The sequence below is a fragment of the Hesperophylax consimilis genome, chromosome 28 (genome assembly GCF_061612785.1).
Source record: "Hesperophylax consimilis isolate HC1 chromosome 28, BYU_Hcon_1.0, whole genome shotgun sequence".
Lineage (NCBI taxonomy): Eukaryota > Metazoa > Arthropoda > Insecta > Trichoptera > Limnephilidae > Hesperophylax > Hesperophylax consimilis.
This window is the reverse complement of record NC_142863.1, coordinates 624151-642994: the sequence shown is the minus strand read 5'-3', so window position 1 is coordinate 642994 and position 18844 is coordinate 624151. Positions and strand designations below refer to the sequence as shown.

Sequence of the window (18844 nt, the reverse complement as noted above, 5' to 3'; positions counted from 1 at the left end):
TGATAGCTGTTTGTTCGCAAAACCGAACAAATTAGCCTGATGGGGTTAATATGTCAAACCACAAAGTAACTGTTTTCTATTAAAATATAGATTTGTCTCTTTAGTCTGATGCACTTCGACTTGTCGTTGTGGTCCTGCCGCCGATAGTTTAGTTGTGACCTCGTTTTCCGTTACACGCGTCGTTTCTGAGGTTAGAACGCATCTAACGGCGGTCGACAACGGCGTGAATTTAACTGGCGATGGTGTTTATTTTTGAAACAGATAACGGCCAGACACATATTGTGGCTTTTTATTACTTATAGTTTATAGTTATAGCAAAGTTTCCAGACCGAATTCAAAATAATATTTTGTTATTATTAAATTTAACATGGAATGACCGCCGATGCATATTGATCGAGAATCTAGAAATTCAGTGGGACTTTGGCAACCACAATTTGGAGTATGTCGTGTGTCTAAAGGAAGTGGGGAGGGGAGTGAAAGAGAAAAACCTGGCTATTAAAATTTTCTAATTTTATATACTCAGAGAAAACTTACTGATGAAATACTTTTTTTTTAATTTATTAAAAAATCTGGTCAAATTATTGGTTTTCCTGTTAAAAATGGGACAATAACGTGTTAATGGAAAAAATTCTAACTAAGGACGGGTTGTTTCACAGAATTTGAACAATTTAAAAGTTGATTTTCAAGTTCTGTGAAGGTTGTATTCAAGTTCTGTCATTATTTCAGTTTTTGTTAAACAACTGGCCAATTATGTTATAAAAACAGAACATGAATAGAACCTTCACAGAACTTGAAAATCAACTTTGAAATTTGATGAATTTTTCATAAATTTTGAAACGATCCATCCTAAGTATCATTCAAAAGCGAGTGTTTTCAGAGGACGGCGGAATATGTGTTCATACAAATACAGATATTGATAATGACATACTGAAATTGTCGCATTCCGTCTTGATATGTATTACGAAAAGAACACGTGTTCTCGATATCGATATATTCTGAATGGCTAATATTTTATCAGGAAGATGGATGGCATGCGGTCACTTTTTTAACATGATTTTTTTCTACGGGTAGCCTAACGTGTTTTTCATTGGATGAGGGAAGAAGGAAAAACAAAATCCTATCCTTTGATACTCTCCCGTCCTATATTGGCTTTAGGTTGTTATGTATACTGACTGACTAAACTACTGCAACCTCCTTCCCATCCTCAGAGCACATGTTCAAAGTCCCAACAAATCAGCCCCAGTCCATTATACCATTCGCATATACAGCATACAGTCGGTATACCAGTCGCACCGGGGCAGGAGCACTCCTGACTTGGGTGGTATATTCGTACTATCGTAATATTAAGAAAAAAAACGATACATAAATTCATTGAATTGTTTTTTATTGAAAAAACACTTACACTAATCACCGGTCTGGTGACTTGCAGGAATTCGTTGGGCAAACTATTACTAACGTCACCTACACCCTAATAGCTTACCTTCGGGTTTATTCCACAAATATACCTGTTGTAATGTGGCTATTGCGTGACCATCAAAACTCCCCTTTGTTTATCATCCTAGCGTCGAGATACGTACAAACTGTGGTAGCTTACCATTCCCAACACCGCGTTAGCAATTGACACGCAGATACAGTAACGTTACGCGTACTGAACCCCGCGTAGATCACCGGTTATTTTTTTGTCACGAGGGCGTTACGTTGGTCGCTCACACAAAATGTTTGCATAATTTATTTAGCTAAATTTCTTTGTTCAGGCGTAATTATGATTTTATTAATATTGTTCATTGGACATTAAATCCGCACGGTATCGTGTAATTATTATCAGTGTTCAATTTTAGGTTGGCTATTTTAAATTTCCTTCTTGATTGTTCAATCTAGTGTGGTGGTCCCACTAGCCAGCCTTGCGGTACGCCCGAATTCTTCAGTGGAGCTAATACAAAATCAATTGATTTATTTTTGGATACTTAAAAATGAACAGTTTAAGGACGGGTTGTTTCGGAGAATTTGAACAATTCATCAAAATACAACGTTTTTTCGGGTTCTGTAAAAGAATTTTAAGTTTTCTGTTATTATTTCAGTTCTGTCAAGCAACTAGCCTATAATGATATAATAACAGAACTTGAATAGGACTTTCACAGAACCTGAAAATGAACGTTGAAATTTGATGAATTGTTCAAATTCTCCGAAACAACCCGTCCTAAGGGTTGGAACTTAAAGCTTATCGCATATATACTTTATTTTTGGACGCACTATGGTGACCTCTGAGCAAACGGATTAATTATTTGACTATATTATTAAATGTGTAGTAGATGATATGTTTATGTATGCTTTATTGTAAGGACTCTAGAAGAGATAAAATCGATAGAAGTGTAGTCTGAGCATGTCCGTGTGTTCAAACATTTTCAAATTCTTTCTTGAATAAATGATTAATTTCTTTTATAGTTATTATGATTATTATTGCATCATGTAACATCGAAGCATACTAAATAGAATTCATTATTTCACAACAATAACTTCGTGTTCAATTCTGTTATGGAGAGAATATACAGATCGGGCAATGAACTAATAGGGTGGCCGGGTATCTCATCAGAATGACATACAAAAAGTTATATAAAGTCATGAAAAGTGACGAAACAAAAACTAGGTTAAATAAGTTACATAGGTAACTATTAAACCTTGTTTTTGTTTCATCACTTTTAATGACTCTATATCACTTTTGAAAGGTGTGTTAAACTTTCATTTTGATGAAATATCATGGAACCAACTATAGATGTCGCTGATATTTTCGAGTTGAATTTTGACACTTTCAAAGCCAAATTAGTTCAGAACTTTTTAGTTAATGTAAATAACGAGTAATCTTAATTTGTGCATATTATATGCTTAGGTAATTAATTACTAATTACAATATATATTTTTTATTACTCGTATATTAATTTCAAGGGTTCTATAGATAGTGTAATCTTTACTTAACAGGTATATTGTATTTTATGCTTTTTTTTCTAAATCTTTTTTTTAAATTTATGTTATGCTGTTGATTTCAATCTAATTTATTTAAATAAATAAATAGTCCTCCCTGGTTCCTTCGAGACGAAAGGTGTTATGAATTTAAACTGCTGACAACAGATTTCTTTCAAATCGCTGTAGATATAGATAATGCCTTTATCGATGTGCTTGTGCTAGGGGGCCTGGAGACTGGAGAATTCCGTATTTATCACGTATTCCATGCGTCATCTTTTCGTGTTCTGATTCATGGTATTACAAGAGACACAAACGGGGAGCAAACCCACAAACATTCCGCTTTATTTATCTGTGCGGCAATTAGGTCGGGTCAGTGAAATCGTAAACGGGCACAAGTACACCAGAGCACCAGACAACAGATAACAGTCTGGGACGTCCCTCTATGTACAGCAGGTTTCCATGATATTTCATCAAAATTAAAATTTCAACACACCTTTAAAAAGTGATATAGAGTCATTATTTATTTATTTATTTATTTATTTATTTACGGACAAATAGTCCATTAACAACATATTAATTACACGAATAAGTTTTATAAACAGAGATGACAGTGAAAGGAGAGCATATATAAATGAGGAGCGAAGACAATAACAATGACAATAATAATATAAAAGTAAGAATGGGAGATAATAATAAGTCAAAGCATGAAGATGGTTATGAAACAAAAACTAGGTTTAATATGTAATCTAGTTTCTGTATCATCACTTTTCATGACTTTATATCACTTTCTGAAGGTGTGTTGAATTGTCGGTAAAATTATTGATTAAGAGCGAGTTATTTTGTCACTTTCTTCACTCCTCTATAGTCTATGTAGCCAAGGTCGGGTTGTTTCGTCATAAGGTCGTGGTGTGACCTAATTAACATACTTAAATATTATTTTGGTTTGACTGAGGATTGAACCTTCATCCCCAGGGAGTGGAGTCAACTGCGATAAGAACTGCGTCAAAAACCGATTGATTAGGACCGAAATTTATTTCGTATATTAACTAACTAACCATCACGCTGTTTTCTCGCAGGGGTAGGCAGAGAGGACGGACCGCCAAACAACTCGGTCTTGGCACAAACTTCTTGCCGCATTCGCATGCATAAATCGTCTCGTGCATACTCTTCTATTATTCTGACTCTTGACATGGCCCGACTCGAGTATCTGATTCACTTGATCGTGCCATGTCTTCTGCTATTTCGTATATTAACATCTTTAATATCATCCAATTTCAGAGAAATGCGCATACATGTCCGCACGTCTACGCGTGATTGCCACCAAAACACCTAAGCCAAATTCTAATTGAATAGTAGATACCTATATTTATCCATTCTCTCTTCCCAAAAAGTAGTTCGCTTCTGGGCCACTTATGGGATCATGACGCAGCATCCCGAGGATGAATTGGAAGAAGAAATAAAGAAGTTTCTGATATGGATTAAACATTAAGATATGTTCAAGGCGATGCGCGTTGAAACGTTGCCAAAGCGTTTAATTGATCTGCCCGACCGGCTTCATCTCTGCCTATCCAGTATAATATCCACAGAGTAAAGGCGGAACCGTTGATATCGTTTTATTAGCGGACTATTTGTTTAGTCTGATGGGCTGAAAATCATTATTAAATTAGCACTATCTATAAATCTTATATGCCTAACAATTAGTATACTCGTGGGAGATCCCGTGCAATTTGTTGTACTCCGATAACGAGAACTTCTGCCATCAGAATGCGCCAATCAATAGAGCGCCTTAACTACTTAACGATTCTGCATTGATGATCATCGATATTTTCAACGTCACTTACAGTTCAGCAACTATCTTTTGACGGACGTCACAAAATGGTAAACCTGCCCTATGACCTTTTTAACTTACATGTACCTCAAATTTGTAATCTTCTCTGTAATTGGTGCAAAAACATTTTATGGAGAACATGAATAAATAAATATATGAGTTGTTTGGTATCAAAACTGGTCAGATCCAAAATTAAAAAAAAATAAACTAAGTATTGAACTGTGTTCATTATTAACAAAAGAACAGTTCTTATTTTTCAAAAGCAGTCATATCCGCATATTTTGTAAGAGAAACCGGTTTAATAAGCTGCTGTTGTATGAAAAATAGTCAAATCCAGCACTTGTTTTGGTGTTTCCTGAAAATTCACCTAAAGTGGAGTTGACCAGTTTTGATACCAATTGACACATATGTATTAAAAAAGAGTGTCCGGTTTAGGTTTGTTTTTTAAATCTAGTTTTATTTTGAGATTTGCACACTTAACCTTCAAAATAGGAGGAAGGTCACTCACTATATGTGAGAAAAAACACCCCTATCAAGGGGGTAAAGGTGGGAAAGGGTAAATATATATAAATGTACAATGTACATGTATATATATAAATATACAAATGATCTCGACATTTTTAACATAACTACTCGTAGTTCGATGTTTTAATCCTTTTATCGTGTCAGATGTTTTCCTTTTATAGACATGTATCGGCACGTACCCTACAAACTTTAACCAGCTATTCCTCAGCACATTTGGAGTAAAAAATGTTATGGGCACTTTGCTGTCCGGTAACATTTTTTTTCAATTTAAAAAATTCACACTCCGTCACTGTCATTGGCATTGTTTCTCGTGTTCAACAGCTGTTATTAGCAAGTGTGTCAAAAAGCGTCCTCGCTCTTTCATACACATTAAATAATAATGAGACGAATGGTGCTATGCCATTTCGTTGTGATTGTAAAAGCGCGATGTAAGACGTACGTACATTATTCAACGAAACTCGAAATAAAATATTGCCAGATGGGTTTTAAAACTTTGACAAAGGATAAAACAGTGGTGACATGTGATGAAAATTTGAATTAGACATTTTTTATTAAAAAAAATGTTACCGGACAGCAAAGTGCCCTTAACATTTTTACTCCAAATGTGCTAAGGAATAGCTGGTTAAAGTTTGTCGGGTACGTACCGATACACCCTGTATGAGGTAATTAAATGTATATTTTTTTATTTAATTTTTTTATTTTAACTCCAGCCGTAGACTATCGTGCAAGAATTCCCAATATAATGAAAGTGATTCAAGTTCGATGGAATAGTCATGTTTTCTGCTGCTTGCAAATTGATACACGAAGCTGCCAATTCTTGTTTTAATCAAATTAATTCGCGGCAGTCCGGAAAGCGAGCGTCGATAGGGCAACGTCTAATGGCCGCAAACACCGGAGAAGTGAGCTGATAGAAGTGTGCTGTAAGTAGTAAGGAAGTAAGCTCAATTTTTCCTTAGTATCTACTTGAAAAAAATTGATCGAACATTTTCATTGAGGCACTATCTACCGTTTTTTGCAACAACTCCAACACGGAATCACAATTGTATACTCCCGCTCCCCGTGTACAGAATTTGGGTAGTGATGATTATAAGGATGTTGTTGACAAATTTAATGCATCTTGTATATATGTATATCAGATATAAACAGGTCTTAGTAGAATTTATATCGGCAAGCAGAACAACAAATCTAATTAAACAAACTTCCCTAGTGTATATAGCTGTGCTCGACTTATTTCAATTTATTTACTGTCCTATTCATAATCTACTATTTGTCCATGTTGCTTTGGAGGGTTTTTTGTTTTTGTGATGTTATTAACATTTAGATGTTCTTTGTATTCAAAATTCAAAAAATATTTATTGAACAAAAATACATAGTACAAAGGGTATAGCTTACAGGTTACATCCTATTTCTTCCAGCTAACCCAACAAAAATAAAATTATATTACATAACCCAACAATTAGATGTTAACAAATGTATGTAAATAATAAATAAAAAACAGAGGTATTTAATTTATGTAAGGTATTCATTTAAGGTGTGGTGACATTTGTTTAAAAGAAATGTTTTTAGTGATGATTTAAATTTAAGTATGTCGTTTTTTTCTTTGATTCAAAAACATAAACACGTTAAAGACCAGCTGGGCGGGAAATTTAAAAAAAATGGAATATCTTTCTTGAACATCTTATTATTTATTTTACCTGTCTGGGACCTAGGAGTCCAAAGGTCTTCTGTAAACTTCATTATACACAAAACCCGCACGGGTATCACGTAATCACAGGGTGTTAAGGGACGTAATTTACTTACTTTGAACAGAGATTCCCGACATTATTTGGAGTAAAAAATGTAAATCAATTTTTGGTCACCGGTGACTTTTTGATGTTTTTTTTTTAAATCGTCCACTAATCAAATTATTATAAGCAATAATTGGTCGCCTGAAATATCAATACATATTGAAAATCATCTATTTATTTGGCCTGCCTAGGACGAATGGTCTTGTAAACTGTCGACATCAAATCTTTATACTACTCTCTCCCACACTTCTAGATATTATCTGTTCGGTGGATGCAAATGTAAGATTATAAGGCCTGTATATTTAGGCAACGCGAATTTTGACCGCCTTGCAAACCGGTTTTCCTAGTCGTAAATGTTTATAAATGGATTTGACTAACATACCTACGTAACATATATATCCAGCTAACCATAAAACACCCTAATATAATGGAACTTCCTTCTTCTTCTGGCGTTAGTAAGATTAGATTGTTAATATTAATTTTAGTTGTAAGTTGCTAAATATGTAAATACTCGTATATATGTCGTTAAGATAGAAGTTATAGGCCTTAGTCGTAAGTCACTAGATATAAGTCTTAGAGATAAGTCAGTAGTTCTAGTATTAACTATTTAAGAAATATATTTGTACAGCGCCCTTGAGGTGATTTCTCACGAAAACGGCGCTATATAAATTAGCCAAATATTATTATTATTATTATTACCTACGTTGAGGCTTAATTAGCTACACGAATCTGCACGAAAATATATCTGACTCATTCTCATTTCTCATTGATGTCGAATTATTAATCTTTTTCGATAAATTCAATATAGCATGAAAATAAAATTGTTATCACATCTTTGCCCTGTTCGGGTCAGGAGCGTATAAAAGTTTTATCACGCCTTCTTCACTTTGCCCTGTTCGGGTCGGGAGCGTATAAAATTGTTATCACATCTTCTTCACTTTACCCTGTTCGGGTCGGGAGCGTATAAAAGTGTTATCACATCTTCTTCACTTTGCCCTGTTCGGGTCAGGAGCGTATACAAGTTTTATCACGCCTTCTTCACTTTGCCCTGTTCGGGTCAGGAGCGTATACAAGTTTTATCACGCCTTCTTCACTTTGCCCTGTTCGGGTCGGGGGCGTATTTACAAAGCCTATACCGTTTCAGTAACAGTAGGTAGGTAGGTTTTGTTACGCAAAAGCTTATACCAGGATGAACCCCTGCGCACAGCACTTCTCTGCCTCTCCGCCCTTAGAAGCCTGCTTTAGACTAGACTTTGCTTTAATGTATCTTTCAATCTGAATGCGCATGTACATACGAATATAATTTTGTCGATATAAAAACTATTTATTCATATTACGTGTGTGCGGGCGCTAGCAAATAATTCTTCTTAATATTTTAAAGCTTAAGAGAAAGCTGCAAGCCAAAAATGTGTATATCCTTGGTATACCTTATATCGTAGGTAATAGGCATTAAAATCGCATGACAAACTGAGTCTAGAAACGTTCGATTTCAAGCAAAAAACTGTTTTTTATTTAATTTGTAAATAATTTTATAAGAAAGCCAAAAAGTCAATCAAGTGAAATTGTCACAGATAATCTTAACTATAAAACTGTATTTTTTAAAAGTTGTTTCCTTTATGCGTTCACACATTTCTATTGAAAAAATTTTTTTTTAGTAGTTTGCATTTATATTTTTTAATGCGTAATTTATTTGTATTCTACTCGAACGAAACGATAGGAAATCCTTCAATTTATCTAAAGCATATTTTTTGGTTTTCATAATGTACACCAATTCGTTATAAAGATTAATCAAAATAGTGATTTTGCATTAAGCTTCGCCTTGACTGGAAAAAAGTGGTTTTTCATAAAATAATTAAATTAACGTCAATTAGGAAAGTGCGCGTTTTGCATAATTTTATGTTTACCTTGAGAAGAAAATTATTCGTAATATTTGAATTAACATTCTGTTTAAATTCAGATTATTTTTGTTTGTTTCGCACTATTGTAAGAAATGACTCTCCGTGTAGTTGGTCTAAATTTAAACTGCACACACATGCTATTATTCTTTCAACACTGTTTTCAAAATAGTACAACAAAGCGCACAAATATAATATCAATTGTGCGGAGCAAGTTTTCGCAACAGTTCTGTAACAAAATCTGGTGCACACACAAATGCAACATTCACTGTGCACGTATACAGTGTATACACTAATACACAATCACATACACACAATCAAACAATGACCGGTGCATGTGATATCTGAAATAATAATAATACATCTACGTATGTGAGACATGGTGCATAAGCTATAATAAATAAACTAAATTAGCGGTCTGTGAAAGCAAATTACTTTGATCTGTGCTAGAGAATGGATCACACGGAATTAAATCTAATGGACCATTGTTAATTGTAAGATTCTGGAGGTCCCAATGATTGCGATGGGCGGGGCGAGTTGAAAGAATAAATAAAATTATTATTTTTCGGAATAACTTATTGAGTAAAACCTCAAATTATAATATTTAAATATTGAAGACAATATTAGTGATTCTTAAACGCAAATCTGAAACAGAAAAATCAGAAAAGGAAACGGTCACATCTGGGACATTGTCATTGTATTATTATTATTCACACATTGTCCCAGATGTGACCGTTTCCTTTTCTGATTTTTCTGTTTCAGATTTGCGTTTAAGAATCACTAATATTGTCTTCAATATTTAAATAAATAAAATTATTAAAAGTTGAATGCACGACTCTACTGATAGCCCATCTCTTGGGATGCTGGTTATCAACGCGACTTATTCAATATACCACACGGCAGAACAGATGTTCTAGCACAGCAGCATGACAAAATGAATGGTACTATTGAATGAAATTTCTAACAGTACTAATAACCTTTAAACTTTTTTTTTGTTTTTGAACCTCTATTTTATTTTTGTTTTTACGACATCTTAAAAATAAAGAAATATACATATAGAACATTTAAAATACCTTGGACAAATTCCCAAATTAGCAATTATTATTGCTTATAAGTTTACACAACAGATAAACAACTCTCTTTGACTTAACCCCTTTTAACTAATAAAAATAATATGTAAACATTAATTTATGTATTAAATACGTCTGTCTCGACACAGGTTTATCCTAGTGAGACAGACATCGAAAAAAAAACCTGTAAAAATTTTTTATATTGATATTTATGTCAGTTTTTATTATATGTTTTAATTAGTAAGGTTTTCTCATGGACATTTTTTTAAATATTGTTGAAAAACTTAGTTGGGTCGTGGGGTCCCGCGATAACTCAGTAGTTAGAGCAGTCCACGATCAATGACCTTCCTCTCCCTGTCAAGTAATGCGGGTATTTTTACCCGGCAGTTCAGGAGTCACCGATATTCTGGGACTGCGCAGGGCATTCCTGTCCTACATTTAGACCCAAATAACTCGTCCGAAGTTTTATCACATATATATTACTAACTCTGTTTTTATTTTTATTCCAAGAGTTATCCATATGCCTTCTTGCCATTTTTCCGAATACAATTGGAACACCTTTGGGTGCAGGTCGGGTTTTTTTCATGTAAATATCATCGGTTCCATGATATTTCATAGTATTATATTTCTACCTAGTTTTTGTTTTATCACTTTTAATGACTCTATTCACTTTTTAAAGGTTTGTTGAATTTTCATTCTGATGAAATATCATGGAACTGTATTGGTGACTAGGTATCTCATACAAATGACAATTCAACACACCTACAAAAAGTGATATAGAGTCATTAAAAGTGATAAACCAAAAACTAGGTTTAATAGTTACCTATGTAACCTATTTAACGTAGTTTTTTTTCTCATCACTATTCATGACTTTATACCACTTTTTGTAGGTGTGTTGAATTGTCATTTTTTATGAGTTACCCGGTCACCAATACCATCCAACTGTCCCAACTACTCCCAATCTTCTGGGGCCAGTGAGACTATAGCATCCCCAATTGGGGTATGTTGTGAGACTGAAGGTGTTGAAGAGGAGATGGGAGGAGGAAGGTGGGGAAGTGCCTGGCTATTCAGATCTGGTCACCAAACACGGCTAGTGCCATTTCAGGCAACGTTTCAATTCTGAATGGTGCACAGGTACAATCCGATTGTTTCATGTGATCTTTTGTCTTTATATTAAACACTTGGCATTGTTTAATTACTTTATTTAGACTTATTATACACGAGACATTTTAGAGGTGCGAGCTTGCTCGATGACAATACACACAGATATTCACTATAGAACTATAGACACTTGACAATAATAATAGTGTTGGCATTAACACAGTGATGTGTAGAGATACCCATTCATAGCATCAACGATATTATCGCGAATTAAAGCGATAAATGGTGTTTTTAGCGATAATAAAAAAAAAAATTAGCCGCTATAATAATATAGTTGACAGATCGTAGAACGAACATGACACACTCTACAGTAGAAACATGTTCCATGTTGAGTTTCAATCAATAATACAATAAACATATTTCAAGTGATTTTGCTAATTTAATTGTTTTTCCCCTCTTGCCGACTCCCATTCCTTGACGTTATCCTATTTAGCTATAAACGCTATGAAAAACAAAATGAAAGCTATAAAAGCTATGTTTTAAATAATTAATGCTACATTTCTTAAAAATTAAAGCTATGAATGGGTGTCTCTAGTGATGTGACACCGATGTCTAGTAATTATTATCTGAAATATCCCAGGGACCCCCAGTTATTCGCAGGTGCTCCCCGAATTGATATATACAGGGTGTATCGGCACGTACCCGACAAACTTTAACCAGCTATTCCTCAGCACATTTGGAGTAAAAAATATTATGGGCACTTTGCTGTCCGGTAACATTTTTTTTTAATAAAAAAATTATTTTTCATATTTTCACCACATGTCACCATTGTTTTATCCTTTGTCAAAGTTTGAAAACCCGTCTTGACAATATTTTGTTCGAGTTTCGTTGAATAATGTACGTACGTACTTACGTTGGCGCGCTTTTACAATCACAACGAAATGGCACGGCACCATTCGTATCATTTTTAACTATTATTATTTAGTGTGTACAAAAGAGCGAAGACACTTTTTGACACACTTGCTAATAACAGCTGTTGAACACGAGAAACAATTCCAATGACAGTGACGGAGTGTGGATTATTTTTTTTTTGTTTTTAATTGAAAAAAAATGTTACCGGACAGCAAAGTGCTCATAACATTTTTTACTCCAAATGTGCTAAGGAATAGCTGGTTAAAGTTTGTCGGGTACGTGCCGATACACCCTATATAGATGCCGATCCCAACTCAAATCCAAACAGTGGGCTATTCAAAGAGAACAGAGAGATCAAAACGTAAACACGGGCGGCGATGACATACGACTATATCATCTAAAGACAACCGATTGAAATCTAAGATTAGTAGCTTGAAACGGGAAGAAAAAATATTCACTTTTCTTTGGGGACGACACAGACGCGCCCACAACAAACACACTTGTATCGGTTTGTCATTCAGTGATTTTATTCATTTTTTTTACACTCCGACCCCATTTTTTAACACTAGGGCGAAGCGCGGGTGTTTTTTTTAATTTTAGCGCCAAAATTAGACTTTCCGCAAAATATTCATATCTTATGATCTATTTGATATTTTCGATGAAACTTTCTGTGTTTTACTTTAAAAAGATGTCTCTATTTATTTACTTAGCAATGTATGTGTAATTCCTTTTTTTATGAACAAAAACTTTCTACTTTCTTGGGAATCATAGAAAAAACTGTATTTCACAATCGAAATAACATATCGAAATTTAATCATACAAATTTACAAAAATTTCAGTACATATAGAAAAAAAACTATAACCTAATAGTACTTCAATGTGTGATAGCGTTCGAAACACTTTCTCTTGCACATGTACCGCGTTTCACTGCGTAGTTTGTGAGCGGAACATACGCGACAGCGATTTTATTATTTTTATTTTTTTTGTTGTGTTTCAAACTCATTGTATTAACAGGTAGATAGATCGGGTACCGCCGACAATAGAAAACACATGACCCCGCACCCATTTAGATCCCCGTGTTTACAAGTTTCCCGCTCCTTACCGCTTTGCACAACAAAACGAGTAAACTCGTCTCCCTCGTCTTACTGTAAAAAGGCGTATGACGAGTTTTCTCGTTTCCCGCAAAGAATGTGTTAAAATGTTTTTTTTTTTTAATTTCCGCGTGTTTCATGTTTTTTAAATACATCTCTATTTAAATTTCCCTTTTGTTTCCGATAGTGAATTAAAACGAAGCTTAAACTATATCACTATTTTGATTAATCTTTATAAACGAATTGGTGTACATTATGAATACCAAAAATATGCTTTAGATAAATTGAAGGTTTTCCTATCGTTTCGCTTGAGTAGAATACAAATAAAAAATTACTCAATAAAATTATAAATGTAAACCACTAAAAATAATATTTTTTCAATAGAAATACATGAACGCATAAAGGAAAGAACTTTAAAAAAAATTCAGTATTATAGCTAAAATTATCTGTGATAGTTTCACTTGATTAACTATTTATGCTTACTTATAAAATTATTTACAAAATAAATAAAAAACAGTTTTGTGCTTGAAATCGAACGTTTCTAGGGAGCGTTTGTGAAGCGATTTTAATGCCTATTACCTACGATATAAGATATACCAAGAATATACACATTTTTGCTTGTAGCTTCCTTTTAAATCAAGTCTTGGAACCGGAAATTAGACCACTTCCTGACATCCAATCGAGCTTAAACTCGGCAGATAGACTCGTTGTCGATGACCATGCATATTGGTAGCGGTAAGTACGCATTTCTATGCAATTGAAACATACCAAATAAATGTCGGTACTATCCAATTGGGATTTGTCAAAGCGCGGTTGAATCCAGTCCCTGGGAGGAAAGTTCAATCCCCAGACAAACCAAAGATTTTTTCAAAGTTCACAGCAGTTTAAGAGCCAGTCCTGGGGAGAAAGGTTCAATCCTCAGTCAAGCCGGCCCAAGGATATGGCGCAACGAGCTCGAAAAGGTTGATTTTTTCATAGAATATCCTATGGCTGAAACTTTGTAATGCGGAAATTTTCCGGGGTCGTAAAACTACTGTCGTTGCAACTCGTCAAAAGCGCCATTAATATTTTACAACCTCGCTGGGATATTTTACGGCAGCAGTCATTTCTGAGAATTATCCGCATAATCCCTTTTACTACACCATCATTAATACAGCCATCGAAATTATAGGACAGCTGTTACTGCAGAATGTCAAGTGTCAAGACTGCCGCGGCGAGAAGGCGACGCATCTTAAGCTGGCTCTACACTCGCGCGCGAAGTCGCGCCGTGATTATACGCCGCGATCCGCGCGTGAACTGTGTCCATCCACACTCGCAAAGCTTCAGTCTTGTTCGCGACTTTAAACCGCAAACCCTTTGTCGCGGGCCAAAAACCGACAAAAACCGGGGAATGGCGCGAAGCGCGAATGCGAAGATTGCGAAGGCGTGAACAAGATCCACACTCGCGTTTCGCGGCCTTCGCGGCAGTTCGCGCCGCGAGTGTAGAGCGCGCTTTATGACATATGGTTGAAACTGCATCGTCGCGTCGACAGCCTCTCGCAGAAAAAATCACTCAAACACGATTTTATTCTATTTTTTTTAAACTCACGTCCAAAATTTTAGAATGTTTCCCAATCAGAATTTGAAAAACCAGTGCCATTTGTTTCACTGAACTTGAACAATTTCATCAAATTTGAAACTCAGAATCGTACTTTTGGTACTTACTACGTACTTACTTTTGGTGACAAGGGGGAAGAGGGGGTAAATAATTGTAATAAATTTGCTTACGTAATACTTGAACGGCCCCTTATCAAAGAAAATTCAGGTGCATGAATACTTTTTTTCCGATATATTAGGAATTTGGTAAAGGTTTATCAGGAAACGGCCTGCAATCCCGTTTTTAACCGGATTACCAATAATTTGAAGATATCCTTAATAAATTAGTAATACTCATTTTTCTCCGTGTAGACTCACTTAAATTGTGAAGTTTCAAACGGTGACTGGGTATCTCATCAAAATGACAGTTCAACACACCTACAAAAAGTGATATAAAGTCATGAAAAGTGATGAAACAAAAATTAGGTTAAATTGGTTACATAGGTAACTATTTAACCTGTTTTTTTCTCATCACTTTTAATGACTATATCACTTTTTAAAGGTGTGTTGAATTGTCATTTTGATGAAATATCATGGAACCGTCATGGTGCTTGAAAGAGAGAGTATGAAAACAGTGTTATAGTTGTAAATGAGGAATACATGGAGCAGGTGGATGAGTTTGTGTATTTAGGGAGTATGTTCTAGAGAGATGGGAAGGCTGACAGAGATATTGAAACAAGGGTAATTGCAGGTAACCCATTAAAGGAGGACTGAACGGGGTTGCCGCTAGCAAAAATGTCCAAAGAAGCGAAGCTAGCAGTCCACAATGGAGTGTTGGTACCTACCCTGGTGTAAGGCAGTGAGGCATGGAACTGGCAGAGGAAGGATGAAAGCAGATTGAACGCTGTAGAAATGAGATCCGCGAGGCGCATGTGTGGTAAAACCATGTATGGGAGATTCGCAAAGAATTCAAGGCGAAGATGTATGCGTAATGAGTAAGATTAAGAAAGGGACGCTTAGGTGGTTTGGGCATATAGAGCGAATGAACGAAGGAAGCAGTGTCAGGAGAATATATGACGCGAGTATGACAGAGAGTATGTATGAAAGAGAATGAGGCAAGGAGTATGTGCCAAGACCGAGTTGTGTGGCGGTCCGTTCTCTTTGCCTACCCATGAGGAGAAAAGGCGTGATGGTTAGTTTGTTAGTTAAATATAGACAATTGCAGTTTTATTCTGTCGCACTGACACGCCCACACCACACGTCTATCCGTTTATCCCATCATTAGTTTTGTACATGAGAGTATAATATCAAACATTTGAATGAATTGCCGGTTAAAATGATAACAGTGTGGTTTTAGTCAAGTGATTTTTTCCCTTATCTTCTGTTTATCAACTTTATTCACTCGAAAACAACCTGTCGAGTATTTTGACTGGCTTTATCTTCCTTCGTGTTCTCTAAACCTACTAAACATCAGAATAACACTCTATTACGTTTAGATCACCGTTGGATTGAATCACCGATACAATATTGTATTTGTACGCCTTTCTTGAAAGAATTGACCTTTAATGCGAACAAAACTATTAATTCATATGCGTATTACGCATGTATATATTAACGAAAGTGAAATTCAAACAGATGTATTTAATAACAAAGTAGTTGCACAGTTGTGTACTTTCCATCCACAAAGATTACTTTAAACATTTATTTAGTGGTTGGATCAAACAACTTTTATTGCCTGTTTGTTTGTTTAGTCATAATATTTGTTTTAGTAATCTGGTGCACTCTGCACACAAGTTGTGCACAAACTACTACAAAATTAAACTCTTATCTCGTGTTTATTTAAGCTCAGTAATTCTATGTTAAGTTAACCTTCAAACAAGCTTTAATGAGATTCTGCTGGGTTCAAACAAAAATAATATTATTTATTTATTTAGTTACTAGATTACATGTAATGCACTTTTTTCTACTTTCTATAAATATAATATGCAATGATAGTGAAAACCCAATCAAAATACGTTGCCTAGTTTAGAAGAACTGAGCGCACAAACAGACAGACGCGGAAGCTACCCCCTTCCCCTGGTTCTCTTTCGTCCTTTTTCAATCATCATAGTAATAATAATAATATTTTAATGATTTGTATAGCGCCGTTTTTGTGCATTCATTCACTCATTTCTACAATGATCTATTTGACAATTTACAATGATACTAACAATATTTGGAGATAACATACAGTACCATACTTACCTGGTAGGTCACTTACGATTAACGCTTAGGACGGGTTGTTTCGGAGAATTTGAACAATTCATCAAATTTCAATGTTCATTTTCGGGTTCTGTGAAAGACTTATTCAAGTTCTGTTTTTATATCATTGTAGGCTAGTTGCTTGACAAAACTGAAATCAAAACAGAACTTGAAAATATCTTTCACAGAACTTGAAAATGAACGTTGAAATTTGATGAATTGTTCAGATTCTCCGAAACAACCCGTCCTTAATTAACATTAACTAATTGTTTACTAGCGAAATTTAACTACAGGATTTAGGACATAATTGGAAAATTGGATATAATTGGACTTTCTCTCAGGAATGGTATATTTAATTAAGGGTATGGTAGCTTAAAAAGGTAAGTTTTTAGTTTAGACCTGAATTCTGTTGGATTCGTTATGGATCTTAGTTCTGGAGGGAGTTTATTCCAAGCCTTCGGCCCAGATGCTCCGAAAGCGCGATCACCAAACTTAGTATTTGGCTTGCGCTTAGGTTCCATCAGTCTGCCTACAGCTGATGATGTTGCTGATCTAAGAGTTGACTGCCTCAGACCAGTATTTTCCGGGATGCAGAGTTCAGAGATGTAGGATGGGGCCATTTCATTGATGAATTTAAACACCATCCAGCACAATTTGTACTGGATTCTTTCAGGGCACTTTGAGCCAGTGAAGGTTACGAAGGTGTTCTGAAATGTGCGAATATTTAGAAACCCCAGTTATGAGCCGCGCTGCTGCATTAAACACTGAATCGTATACGTATTTAGATTTCTGAAGCTTTCTAGTTAGCCCAGTAAAATGGACTCACTGTAAATGAATTCTGTCTCTGCTTCACAAGAAATTCCTCAACTCTTTCAGACCGTGTGTATATTTAAAAAAAATACAATTATTTCAGAATTTTTTCCTCACTATCTAGAGCGAATAGATATTGCTTTTCCAATTGCTGGCTTTGCGTGCTATTAAGCCTTTTTTTGTTTTGAATGGCGATTTTTGTGTTTAATCTCGACCGAATTTTTTGTGATGTAAGTTTTGAAAGTAGTTTTTCAATGTTTAATTTTATGTTTCATTTTCATTAAACTCTTTTTAAATCTCAACGTGGGCGGTGGTCGAAATAAGTTTGAGAACCTGTGCTTCGGACTAAACTTTTGAGGTTGTGAATTCTAGTGTAAACTGGAGTAATATTATTGTAAAATTTGTTTCACTTGATCGTGCCCATGTCTTCCTCGGGGAATCTCGACTTCTTTTATCATTTACTTCCATGTCATACATTCTCCTTACACCCCTTTCTTCGTTCATAACATATGCCACATTTTACCACACATAAGTATGTAATTAATCTGATTGTGCCCATGTCTTCCTTCCTTCTTCTTCGGCTAATATGACAAATGGCGCCCAGCGTAGAGTATATTTTTTTTCTTTCAAATTTACTTGTTATTTTGTATATTAAATACTTTTTTGTTTTTACTTTGTCTTGTATTGAATGATAAATATGACAAATAGCACCCAACATAGAGCATATACTTTTTATCGAAACTTATTTGCCGCTTTGTATATCGTTTGTATATTCTTTTCTTACCCGTATTGTCGACTAAGACATATTTATTGGCCGTATATAATATTATGTTTGATTGTTTGTTTGTGGAGCCGGTCTTAATGATGTGCGGTGTTTGTCCGCAGGTAACGCCCGGCCTCAGCCATGCCGGAGGAGGTGAAGACGGCAGCGGCCGCCGTGCCCACGGAGCCCCCGCGCCCCCGCTCCGCCAGCACGGGCAAGGCGGCCCTGGCGCGCGTGCAGATGCTCGACGGCACCACGCTGGACGTGCACGTTGACGTGAGTAACAAG

General features: G+C 35.4%; 1 protein-coding gene across 4 annotated transcripts in view; it reads left to right on the top strand.

The window, feature by feature from the left end:
• cora (erythrocyte membrane protein band 4.1 like coracle) overlaps positions 1-18844 on the top strand; it is a 143229-nt gene that overhangs the window by 90898 nt on the left and 33487 nt on the right. For all 4 annotated transcript variants that reach the window (XM_089648687.1, XM_089648689.1, XM_089648688.1 and 1 more), the window contains exon 2: positions 18679-18832. In XM_089648687.1, the coding sequence (XP_089504813.1) occupies positions 18698-18832 (135 nt within the window). In that variant the 5' untranslated portion in view covers positions 18679-18697. The remainder of the gene's footprint in view (positions 1-18678; positions 18833-18844) is intronic.